This window comes from Notechis scutatus, chromosome 2 (genome assembly GCF_049901735.1).
Source record: "Notechis scutatus isolate UNSWTSFEM ecotype Mainland chromosome 2, rNotScu1.2, whole genome shotgun sequence".
NCBI classification, from domain to species: Eukaryota; Metazoa; Chordata; class Lepidosauria; order Squamata; family Elapidae; genus Notechis; species Notechis scutatus.
In genome coordinates, this window is record NC_142010.1 from 146,434,536 (window position 1) to 146,448,177 (window position 13,642).

General features: G+C 40.3%; 1 protein-coding gene across 4 annotated transcripts in view; it reads right to left on the reverse strand.

The window, feature by feature from the left end:
- The window catches only part of RAPGEF3 (Rap guanine nucleotide exchange factor 3), a 74,012-nt gene that overhangs the window by 55,039 nt on the left and 5,331 nt on the right, over positions 1–13,642 (reverse strand). The window contains exon 1 of one of the 4 annotated variants that reach the window (XM_026673874.2): positions 5,155–5,488. The exons of 2 other annotated variants lie outside the window; for them this stretch is intronic. In XM_026673874.2, the coding sequence (XP_026529659.2) occupies positions 5,155–5,193 (39 nt within the window). In that variant the 5' untranslated portion in view covers positions 5,194–5,488. Of the gene's footprint in view, positions 1–4,749; positions 5,052–5,154; positions 5,489–13,642 lie in introns of those variants that run through there. One more of the 4 variants, XM_026673875.2, reaches the window with a different exon arrangement.

The window sequence follows — 13,642 nt, forward strand, 5'->3', positions numbered from 1 at the left end:
TTTTTGTTTGTGAGTGCAGGCTTCCAAATAATTGACAGTCTGGTGGAGTCATCTCTTCTATTCATGCTTTCAGGTCTTTTTTCAATTTCTATGGCTTCTCTGATAATTCTGTAGCTGGGGTTTTCTATAGTGGCTAGGGTTTTGGTGCCACTGAAGTCGATGCTATGACCTGTTGCTTTCATGTGTTGGACTAGTGAGGAGGTGTGTTCCAGCTTTTTGACTGCATTTTTGTGTTCATCCAGGCGGGTACTTATTCTTCTATTGGTCTGTCCAATGTATGTGGCCGGGCATGATGCACAGGGGACTTCATATATGCCTTGGTTTTCCAGGTCAATTTTATCTTTGGGGTTTCTAAGGATGGCTGCTATTTTTCTGTCTGTTTTGAAGGCAGTCTTGATGTGATGTCTGTGTAGTATCTTACTGGTTTTGTCTGTAGTACCTCTTATGTAGGGCAGGACAGCTGTTCCATAGGTCTGTTCATCTTCTAGGTCTCCATTATGTCTCAGTGTGTTTTTGTGGATTAAGCCGGTGATTTTGCTTTTGTGGAAGCCGTTGGCTGTCAGTACTTTAGTCAGGGTGCATAGTTCAGTCTTTATGTGTGTCTTGTCTGCCAGGTGTTTGGTTCTGTCGATTAGTGTTTTGGCCACGGAGTTTATCTGTGCTGGGTGGTGGTGGGATTTGGTGTTGAGGTAGCGGTTGGTGTGTGTTTTCTTCTGGTATATGGTGTGTCCAAATGTGCTATCTGTTTTTTTGTAGATTAGTACATCTAGGAATGGTAGTTGTTTGTTTGTTTCCGTTTTCATGGTGAACTTGATTTTGGGGTGTGTGCTGTTTAGGTGTGTTAGGAAATTGTTTAGGTTTTCTTTTCCATGGGGCCAAATCACAAATGTGTCATTGATGTATCTTAACCATAGTTTGGGTTTGTGGGTGGCATTAGCCAGGGCTCTGGATTCGAATTCTTCCATGAACAGGTTTGCAATGATGGGTGACAGTGGTGATCCACTGGGGCTCCTTCAATTTGCTTGTATCTTTGTCCTTTATATATGAAATATGTGTTGGCTAAGCAGTGTTCTGCTAGTTCCATGAGGTGTATACATATATATGTATACATATGAATACAAATGTATACATATATACATTTTACAGGATATATTGAGGAATGGTTATTTTTTTTAATCTTTATCATTGATGTGATCTGCCTTGTTACAATAACTCCTTCGTTCTTTTAATGTTTTAATTTCTCTATATAGTTTATGATTAAATGCACATCTTCTGTCATTTCCATAACTTATCCAAATATCAAACATTACCTTTTCTTTAACCACTCATACCAAATGTTCCATATTTCATAATAGTCACTATCTTGTTTATTTTTTAACAATTTGGTTAGGCTATCCATCTCAGTGCATTCATGTATTTTTAATTACCATATCCTCTGAAGGAATGGAATCCAGTTTCCAGTTTTGTGTGTAGGTTATTCTGGCCGCAGTTATGATGTGCAAAATTAAATATTGATATTTTTTCTCCATGTTTAAATCTATCATACTTAGCAGAAAGTTTTTGGGTTCAAGTTTTAAATTTTGTTTTGTTATATTTAAAATCCAATTTCTAATATTTCTCCAAAATTTCTGAGTACGTGGGCAAGTCCACCACATGTGAAAATATGTTCCTTGTGTGTAGTTACATTTCCAACATTTGGGTGGTAGGTTGGGGAACAACTTAGCCAGTCTCGCAGGAGGTAGGTGCCAGCGATGAACCATTTTATATAAGTTTTCTTTATACGAGACTGACATGGTTAATTTGTCATTTGTTTGCTAAATGTGTTCCCACTTATCTAATACTATGACCCATGTTTTTAGCCCAAATTATCATAGATTCTGTGACTGTTTCTTCTTTTAATTTGTAGTCCAAAAGATATTTATATGTTTTACTAATTGTTTTCTTTTCCTCTCCTAGCCATATTTTATCTAATTCTTGTGGAGTCATATATTAAAGCCAAATTGTTCTCTATCTTTTTTATAATGGGTTTGTATTTGTGCAAAGGGCCACCATGCTATCTCCTTTCCTTGAATTTGTATTTGGTTCCTATTTTTAAGCTCTCCAGTGTCATATAATAAATCTTTATACCTGACAATATTTTCATAATACAATACATTTGGATGTGTGATTGCTTCCAATGTAGATAGTCACAATGGAACCTTTGGGTAGTGGGTTTTTTAATCTTTCCCCAGATACTGAGCAACACATTTCCTACACAATGCCTTTGGAAATATGAATGTTGTTTAGATTTTCCATCCCACATGAAGGCGTGCCAGCCAAGTTGGAGATCAAAACCTTCTAATACTAATAACCTTCTATTTTCTAATTTAACCCAATCCTTAAGCCAGTTTACTATAGCAGCATCATAATATAATTCAAAATCTGGAAGGCCAAATCCTCCTTTTTTCTTGGCATCCTGTAATAATTTATATTTCACTGTGGGTTTTTTCCTCTGCCATATAAATTTAGATATACATTTGTTTAATTCTACAAAAAAATTCTTTTCCAACTTGACTGACACTGTCTGAAACAAGAAGAACAATTTTGGCAAAATATTCATTTTTACTATCGAAATACGTCCCAATAGCGATAACTGCAATTTGGCCCAATTATCTAAATCTTTAACTATTTGCGTTATTAACTTATCATAGTTATCTTTTTTAATCGATGACCATCTAGCAGTCAACCAGATCCCTAGGCATTTTACTTTATTTACCACCTGCATACCTAATTTATTTGTTAGTTCTTCCTTCTGCTCCTTTGTACAGTTTTTTGTTAACACTTTTGTTTTTTCTTTGTTAATTTTTAACCCTGCCACCTTTCCGTATTCTTCTATTTCTCTTAGTAGTATAGGGCTCGCTTCTAAGGGTTCTTCTAATATAAATGCCATATCATCGGCGAATGCTCTACATTTCTCCTGGATAATATACCATAATGAGATCCATCTGCTTTTGGCTTAGTTTACTGAATGAACCTTTTCACTGAGATTTCTAATTCATTGCATGAATCTTAGCTAAATGACAGTCAAACACATCTTGCTCAGCACAATTAGTTTGACTATAAGTTAGTATTCAATCAGAAGATACAATGTCCCTCTCCTCAGTTCTTCCTTCTCAATTTGTTCTCGATCATTGGGAATTCCTGAGCATATTAGATTGGATTTTCTGTATGTTTTGTCCTCTCTTTTTTTAAAAAACAGTATTCTTTCACTATTATAAATTGTTGGACTCCCTTGGAACATGTCACTGATTCCCTACTATTTCTTAGTGGCACTACCGTTTTTGTTCCCGTCTGATGTTACTCCCCACCTGTCTGTAGGCATTACAAAATGATATAATTTTTAATGACCAAGTCATGAAACACCATGTGCTGGATATTGTTTAATGACAACCTCTGATTGGTCTGTTAAATTGGACATCAAAATCTATTATCACAAAAATAAAAAAATAAACTTTTTCTGGGCTAGATTAGCAACCCCTCCAAGATGCATCAAATTTACCCTCTCATCTGCTGATACTTAGAATCAATAATGTATTACTATTGACCATATAGACGTCTAATCCAGCTAGGTTTACTTGTAATATAAGCTAGCTGCTCTATGATTAAAAGGGTACTTAATTAAGAACTGGTATTCACAATTCAAAATGAAAAATATAAACAGAAGAAAAAAAGTTGAATTCTCTAGGTTAATTAAACCACTCCACCCAATCACATTTGGAAAATAAACCAAACACACAGAAATCTTGTTGAGGTGCTCTTCGTGCAAACATGCTGCAGAACTGTCCTTCATCCTGAGATAGCCATTCTCTTCTTCAAATTATATCTATGTCACACTCAGGGAAGGCGGAATCCACTATCAGTCAATCAGCAGGTGCTTGAGGGTGGACTAAAGATTATTTTTGATTCCCAAATACATACATCAGGCTAGAAACCAGGAGACCATGAGTTCTAGTCCCACTTTAGGCACAAAATCAGCTGGATGACCTTGGGCTAGTCGTCTCAACCCTAGGAAGCAGGCAATAGGCAGGTAATGGCAACTACTTCCAAATAGCCTTACCAAGAAAACTGCAACAACCTGTCCAGGCAGAAATCAAAAACTGACTCAAAGGTGCAGGCACACACACGCGCACACAGATGCAGATGTACACACGCACATATACACAAAGGATATAACAAAAGGCAGGAGCCATAAATAATTTGTTATAAAAATTACATTAAATGATTTTTTTTCTAAACAGATCCTTGTTTGAGACATAACCTTTGAACATTCCTAAATACAGTACTAAGTAACATCTTCTCTCTCTAAAAAAAGAAGAAAGAAATAATACATAAAACATATTGGAATTGACTTTTGGTACAATTTGTGTATGTATGTGCATATGTGTGTATATGCATATACATACCCACACCATGACTATGTTAGCCAAACTAAACCTAGAAGTGTTTCCCTCTCTATCTTGTTCCTTACTTATAGATTTATTTTACTTAGTTTCATCTCCTATTTTTTCTTCTTCCTGAAAATAGAAATCCATGTTTTCTTCTCCCAAACTTAGCTACACAACCACAATCTGGCTATGTGGTTAAGAATTACTGGCACAAGGTCACCTAAACAATTTCATAACAGAATGGAGACCTGAAGCCAAGTCTCCCTAAATGTCATCCAACACCACAGTTCACCGCTAAGCAACATTTCAATTCTTGAAAACTCACCCTGGCACTTCACTGGAGAGGTTTGATTTTAATCACACATTACTAGGAAGAATCATCTTAATCGTTGCAATCTTCTGGCAGAGCGAGGAGTCTGATATGACAGTATTTAGTGATACTTGGCTCCCCTCCTCCAGAACAGCCACAATCAAATATAAAGGAGAACAAGGAAAATATATTGCTCAAATAAACATGGATAATAAATAGCTATTGAAGAGATCTGTCAAACAGATCTTCCTGATAATGGGATACTTTCAAATGTAGTTCTAACAGCAGATCACAAAGAGAAAATCGCTTTTGAGCCTAACTTAGTCCTGAAGAAATCAAACTTAATGTGTTCCATATATAAACATTGAATGAATAATAAAAAAAAAAAATACGGGTTCCTTCCCCGTTTTCTCTCCTTACCTTAACATCGGGCAAGTGAACAAATTCTGACTGGCCCATCGCAGCTGCAAATGTTGGCTTTTTTAAATAAATAAATAAATAAAAAAGTTGCAGGATCTGAAAGTTGGGAAGCTGGAGTTATATTTTTGCTGCCACGTTGTGAAAATATCGCATTTCCTTTGGAAAAACAGACGAAGGATATCAAGGTGGTGGTGGTGGTGGGACTTGGCTTGAAGGGGGACCAGTCTGACCTGTTTTGTGCCAGAAGAGGCTGGAAACTCAAACATTAACTGATTCAGCTCTTGTTCTCAAGAGGTAGAGAGATACACTGGCTGTTGCCAAGCAGATTAGTTAAGAATCGCTATGCCAAGACTTGTAGCCAAATCTGGCTTGCTACCAAGGCAGAAATACACAAGAATCAAGCTGTCCTTGCCTTTTGGCATTTGTTCTGCCAACAGCAGATAATACCTCACCTCTCAGAGCTTCCCTGCCTTCCCTGTTTACCTTCTGGCTGGCTCCACACCTCGCCCCGAAAAGAGAATCTATAACTCAATAGAAAGACAATTGTTCAGTCATTAGCATCTCCAGTTAAAAGGTCTCAGCTAACAAAAGTAGGAGTCCAAAAAGACAACATTGACTCGGTTGGGCTAAAGGGCTGACAATATAAATGCAGTGAGAAACCCTGTCTTCTAAATATTGTTCTACAGGTAGTCCTCAACATACAACAGTTCATTTAGCGACCGTTCAAAGCTACAACAGCACTGAAAAAAAAATGACTTATGACCATTTTCCACACTTATAACCGTTGTAGTATCCCCATGGTCAAAAACCAAATGCTTGGCAACTGACTCACATTTATGATGGTTGCAGTTTCCTGGGGTCGCGGGATCATCACCTTTTGAGAGCTTCTGACAAGCAAAGTCGATAAGGAAACCAGATTCACTTAACAACCGTGTTACTAACTTAACAACTGCATTGAATCACTTAACAGTTGTATCAAGAAAGGTCATAAAATGGGGAAAACTCGCTTAACAAATGGTTCACCTGGCAACGGTAACTTTGGGCTCAATTATGGTCATAAGTTGAGGACTAGCTGTTCCAGAATTCTGAGCATACATGGCTGATTTGTTCCTGTTGCTTCCATTTTTCCTCCTAGATCAGGGGTCTCCAAACTTGACAGCTTCAAGACTTGTGGATTTCAATTCCCAGAATTCCTCCTCCAGTCATGTTAGCTCAGGAATTCTGGGAGTTGAAGTCCACAAGTCTTAAATTTGACAAGTTTGACGATCCTTGTCCTAGATTCTCCCTATCCTGGAAGTCATTGTGCTGAACTTCCACATCTGCTCTCCCTTTCGAGTGAATTGCTCAGATGTTGGAAAAGGATCAGAGTTCAGCCAACATTCAGGAAAAAAGCCAGAGGCTCATGGAAGGCAAGAGACATCATTTTCAGCTAATGGTATCATTTGTATAACATTTTGGAGTTGCACTATGAAAAGATAATAGCAGCACAAAGCCCGAGGTTGCTGTAAAACTTACAACTGTCATCGGGATAATTCCTTCTTCAGTAGATGCCCTCTAACAGTTCACATTACAAGAGATAAAATGGCAATAGCATTTAGGCTTACATACCTCCCCATAGTTATTTACAGCACTCCCTGAGTGGTTTACAATGAAAAAGCATTATTTGCATATTGCCCCCAACAATCTGGCTCCTCATTTTGCCGACCTCAGAAGGATGGAAGGTTGAGTCAATTTTGAGCCCCATAACATCAAACTCCTGGCAGTGGGCAGAGTTAGCCTGCAATATCACATTCTAACCATTGTACCACTAGAGCTCAGAGCACACCAAATATATATTGGATGGAAATGCCAACTGAGACCAAAACTGCATTAATAACTGAGGACTTTAACTGAGTTTGTCCCTGCTTCAGTTTATACATGTTCTATCTCTAAAAACACTTTCCTACTTAATGTCTAGTATTCTTGCTTACTTTGGGGCTCAGGATGGGCTATTAGGCCCATGAAATTATTATTTTTCTTAAATCAGAAAGAATAAAAATTAAATAAAAGATATTTTAGTTTCTAAAATACGCATTTTTTTTCTATTTTCTCCCATACTTTCATCTTTTTTTTCTTTTTTTCTAACTTTAAATATGCTTTTATATTTATCTTTTACTATGTAAAAATCTTCAATAAAATTATATTAAAACAGGAAGACAATATACGTACAATTCTAATTAAGAACTGTTGAATATTAAATGCTACCAAGAAAATATTGAAAATCCTATGCACTATAATACGAATATGCTCAGCTCTCCGCATCCCCATTTTTCTTACTGTCAGCATGCTTTCAGGAATAAGGTTCTCTGGCTGGGGAATTCTGGGAGTTAAAAGTCTGTCAGGCTTAAAGTCTGTCAGGCTTGGAGACCCCTGCTCTACACTACCAGTCAAAACACATTGTATAACTACGTTGTATTTCTATTTAGACTGTGACTGCCTTGTGATGGGGAGGTCCCTCTGCTTCCCTCAAGCAGGGGTCCTTCAGCCCTTCTTCAACTATCTCTTCTACATCTTGCCATTATCCTAGAGACATTCTCTGTGGATTGATGGTTTAAGAAGATTTCCAATCCATTCCAACCCTGACACACTCCGGACATCAACTACCAAAGATTAAAAATTGCATTAGGAATATAATCAATACAACTGCAGTAATATACAGTCATTTTCTTACAATATCCTACCACGGTGCCCACAATCAGCTCAGGGTAAAGGCCCAGTGAGATAAGACCAGTGATAAGATTAAGAGGGTTAGTGCCACAAAGATATCTGGGTGAACAGAGGTCAACAAAGTGGGGTCTACTATGTTATTTACTCATAGTACTATGAATAAATGACAGGTTTGTCATTTATTCTTTACACCCTATGTAAGGAAGGAAACGTGTGGCACAGCTGTCATTTATTCTTTAAATACTATGTAAGATGGGAAACATAGTCATGGCTATGATTTTCCCAGTTGCAATGTATGGCTGTGAAAGTTGGACCATAAGGAAGGCTGAGCGCCAAAGAATTGAGACCTTTGAACTATGGTCCTGGAGAAGACTCCTGCGAGTCCCTTGAACTGCAAGGTGATCAAATCGGTCAGTCCTAGAGGAGATCAACCATGACTGCTCTTTAGAAGACTGGATCCTGAAGATGAAACTCAAATACTTTGGCCACCTAATGAGAAGGAAGGACTCACTGGAGAACAGCCTAATGCTGGGAACGATTGAAGGCAATAGAAGAATGGGACAACAGAGAATGAGGTGGCTGGATGGAGTCACTGAAGCAGTCGGTGTGAGCTTAAGTGGACTCTGGAGGATGGTAGAGGACAGGAAGGCCTGGAGGGATGTTGTCCATGGGGTTGTGATGGGTCGGACATGACTTCGCAACTAACAACAACAAGGTGGGAAACACACCCTCTCTAAATGTTCAGATTAGACAGAGAGATTCAGTCCTACCAATCCTGTATAGTCTGGTGTGATGCTATGTGGGATTTTAAAGGTAACAACCAAGTAAGCAGTAGAGAATATTTCCCAGGATTAGACTAGAAACCTAACCGAAAAGGATTCAGATACTTATTTCCTCCAAAAACTTCCATGGTTGCCCAGCAACTTCTTAATAACTTTTCCTGACAAGTAAAGGTTGGGTACTGGGTGAAAGAAGATCAAATCTAAGGAAGGCTTCTTCAACAAAACATACCACCTACCTGCTTCAAGGCAGGTAGCATTATAACCATAAAGAGGTGTTGATTATTTCTTGGATCTTGCCATTCTGCCCTGTTGGTAAGTTTGAACTATAGAGCAGCTCAGCTGTTCTTCAGGCTCCACTCGGTGCAAAATGCCCAGATTATGACACAAGATGCCCATCTCAATCACCACAAGGAATCCAGAGGGAATGTGTGCAATTATACACCTGCAAATAAATCTACAAAATCATCTGATGTGGTTGCAGAACAGGTGCTTTTGCCCTGACCAGCTTTGCCTAGTACCGTCCAGGTTACTCTGAATAAGGTAAGAATCAGCAGATAAAATATGTGCAGAGGATAATTGATGCTTTGCCGTTGGTTTGCTTGAATGTGGATCAAATACATTTCTTGAATCGGCCCCACCAGCTTACTATGGAATCATCTCCACGGTTCCGTATCTGACTGCTACCTGTTTTTTCCTACCCATTAGAAGGAAAGCGTATAGAATTCTCAAGAGACAGAACAATAAGGTTTTCCTATTCCAGGTATTACTTGAAGCTCAGCTTGTGCCTTCTCTACTTTCACAGCAGTCTTCACACAAACATCACTTTTATTCCCCTCCCTGCCATCCAAATATAAATCCTCTCAAAATAACAAACTGAGTAGGGCCCTGCCCACTCTCACTCACATTGTCAGCAGGAATTCAATGGGTTCTTTCATCAAGAACAGTTCCCCAAATATAGAAAATTAGACTGCAGTTACAAAGATCCTAGTCTAGCATTTTTCCTGTCATGCTAGTTTCCTGCAGGTACCATATTTAGATATTTCTAGGGTGGGGATATTATTTGTTATATTTATATCATACGTTTTGCTGAGGAGCAGAACAAGCCTCCTATTTTTCCAGCATCCTCGTTTGTGCAAAGAAGGAATGGTAGCACAACTGACCTGGAGGAGGTGTGCAGAGATCCAGATTCAGAGATAAAATGGGATTCAGGAGTGCTTTCCTTGGGATTGTGTATGAGGCAGCCATACAAGCTCAGGAAATGAAGCAGCTATTTAAAGCCTTCCTGATAAGCGCTACACCGTTTCCCTGCAGGCTCCAAAACCACATTTTGCCCTTTGAATCTGGATCTCTATGCTGTCCTCATAACCACCTGGAGTTTCACAATATCTGGGCCATTTCCTCTCTTTACACTTTGATTAAAGGCACAAATGATGAATCTTGAACTTGAGAAATCGGTGAAATAACAGAAAATGCTTGTAGCTTGGGTTTTAGATTCTGGCAGTGGTTTGCTCTCCAAGCTTGTTTCAATTTAATTTCTGAACGTTTTGTTACCAGACTAGGTAACATTATCAGCAGGATTTTCCTGTCCTGTTTTCCTTTGCTTATAAATGAATGTCCCGTGTGCCAGTGTGGTCAGTTGGTCATGTGATTGGTTGTTCATTTGGAGTTGTAGAAAATTAGCACCCACCCCTCTCCTAGGAGAATGAAATATTCTAGGAAATGTTAAAAAGGCAGAATATTATATTTCCCTGGATGAGAAAAGGAGAAATATGTTTTTAAAGACAAAGGAGCTCCCTGCAGTTCCTTCCCCCACCCCCTTCAGCTCCAGGGTGATGGGATTAAGACATGGCCCTCAGGACATGATAGGATTAGCTCTCTACCCATCTCACCACATGGCACCTGGGAAGATGACATCACCCAGCAAGAACCAAGCCTGGGACTCAAGACAACCCACAAAGTTATCCCTGCATGGCCCCATGGGAGTCTGACAACCAATCAGAATACATTTCTTTCACAGGAACAGGAAGCTCACGTTCAAAGCCCAAGAGAGGGCGTAAATAACACTCACTACTCTCCACTCCATGTGGTCAGCTTCAAACCCATGTGGTCCTGTCCACCATTAAACCATCCTTCCAAGCAGTCTCCATGTTTCCTGTGTCTTTCTCCCCACTTGGAACTGAACCCAGAGGGACATTTCTCCCAACAGAGTTGTATTTAAATTTTGAGCAGCTGATTGGTCCCCTTGTTGAGAAATTGGTATTGGGATGCCTCTTCTCCAAGAGCAGGGCATCTCTTTAATTCTAAGAGGAGAGGATAAGAAATGTGTCATTCAGAGGAGAGGATAAGAAATGTGTCATAGAGAAGATTTATAAGAACGTATAATGACGTGGTTTTAAAAAAGAGAGAGTTTGTCCTCACTGCAGTAGATCAACCTTCCCCATTGGATGCTCCCACAGCAACACCCAGAATTCCAAATCATTCCCTATTTGGAGCCCCAAGGCAGCTGCTGATCATCTACCAGCAAGTTAGATGAGAGGCGGGGTAGTGATTAACACTGACAAGTAACAAAAAGTGAGCCCATCCCCTCTTCAGCTCTCCAAGTGTGCTCCTGCCCAGCATCTTGCAGGACCGGCTTAAATTTTTGCCTCCGTGGATGTGTCGGGGCAGATGTGAGTGGAGCCTTCTCTCTACATTGTCTCATCGACTTCCGAAGTCGCATTAAACGAAGACCTCCCACCAGCCTTATCTTCCAACTACAGTTCTATCCTCTGTTGCATTGATTCAGCTGGCACATATAGCGATCGTGCCAAGCCACGGCTTTTCTTAGTCGTGATAGTTTTAAAAAAAAAACTCAGCTTGATGGGTTCTGACTCATGAATTCTGCAAGCACAACAATTGGGTACATAGACCACTGCAACACTGCCACTACAACACTACCCTGTAGCAGAGAATAACTAAGATTATACTCTTCCACAGGCAGGTCAAACTTATCCTCATTCTGCACTGCCTGCACTTGATTTCACAGTGATTATACCTTCCTACCGTTGCCGGTTTTGAAGTGGGGAACAGATAAAATCCCTGAAACCTTTTGAGATTGACTGCGCCAGAGGAATTTTTTCACGAGGAATTCACTTGAACCAGCTGCCTTGCTCTCAGGGTTCACTGCCCATGAGATCAATGGAACAGCCACTCTTCCAGGCAACCGCTCAAACTCACAGAGGCCAAGCCACTTCCGAAAGGAGCCGTCACCTCCCCTTTCTCCCCCTTCCACCCCACCCTGCTTTTTCCGGCTGGTGGCTGCAAGAGACCAGGGAGTCCGCCTGTCGCCAGAAATCCGGTCAAATTAGGCAGGAAGCCAAAGCAGGAGCCTGTCCTTTTCTTCCTAGCTATGTTTGGCTATTCCTTGGTATCGCCCTTCCTTAGACCAAAGAAAAAAGCCAGGAGTTCTCTGGGGAAGTTGCTTTCCTTGAAATAGGAGCAGTAGGGAGTGTGCAGATCTTTAGTCAGGGAAATGAAGACTTTCTTTTGAACAAAGTCCTCTAACTCAAAAGCACGAGGATCTCTTTGCCGGCTTACGTCCTCCGGCCTTAATTTAAATCACACCTAACTCCTGGAATATATTTTTCTTTTCTCCCTGTTCAGACTAAGATTCAAATCCCAGAGCACTTTCCAACCTTAGGAAATAATTAGAAACCAAATCACTTACTCTAAGCTTGCACCAAGTGCTTACCCACCCCCAACTCCTAAGTAAACGGAGGCTATCTTTTTACTCCTTAGATTCTAAAAGGAAAGCTATTATTTTCAGGGTGGGGAAATAGCTTTCAGGCAGGCGTGGGTGCTTGCATATCCTGCTTTAGAAGGACAGGAACAGGCTTTTTTTGGTTTGTTTATTGGTTACTTGTTGGTGACCAAGGAACTCAAAACTGCTACTTGAAGTTTAATCACAATGCTGAGCAGTTGGTCAGATCAACGTTTCTCAACGTTTGCAACTTTAAATTGTGTGGACTGTCAGCTTGAGGTTCTAGGACTTGAAATCCACAAATCCTAAAGTTGCTGAAGTTGAGAAATATTGGATTAGGCCAGGGTGTCCAACCTTGGCAACTTTAAGACTTGTGGACTTCAACTCCCAGAATTCCTCAGCCAGCTTTGCTGGCTGAGGAATTCTGGGAGTTGAAGTCCACAAGTCTTAAAGTTGCCAAGGTTGGACACCCCTGGATTAGGCCTTGTATTTTTTTTTCAGGAGCACGAAGGATGCATTCCTTCTCCGAGCCATTCTCAAACAGGAGAGGTCCCATTCCCAAAACTGGTAGGTCTTCCCTTTTTGTTCTTTCTCTCACTATAAGATTTTAAGGTGACTTCTCCTGAAAAGATCCGTAATAAAAAGAAGGTTGTGGTGATAAGAAAAAAGCAATAAAATAAAGGGGGGGGGTCTTATTTATATGTTTGCTGAGTCATGGTTTTCAATCAGAGTGTTACTAACAGAGCCACAGTGGCCAGGTTCATGCAAGCAACAGGCGAACCCCAATAAACCACACAATGGCTCCCCCCAAGGTGTGACCTCAGTTAGTGAGACTGGCTCTAATTGCTGCCATCTGCCTGGGAGCTAAAAGAAAGTACAGCCCCCGACAAAGGATGGAGAATAAAGCCAGTGATCAAAGTTGGAAAATTCAAAAACGGAATCTAGGGATCTTATAAGTCCGTAATGGCGAACCTATGGCACGTGTGCCAGAAGTGGCATGCAGAGCCATTTCTGCCGGCATGTGAGATGTTGCCCAGAACAGATCCACTGAGCATACATGTGTGCCAGGGGAGGGATTCAAATTTTTTAACAACCGGTTCTGTGGGCATGGCTTAGTTGGTGGGCGTGGCTTGGTGGTCATGTGACTGGCTGGGCATGGCCAACTCAATATCACTCACATCGAGGCACGCATCTCCTCGCTTGGCCTCTCATGACTGTGGGGATGCTGCAACAGTCGTAAGTGTGAAAAATGGTCATAAGT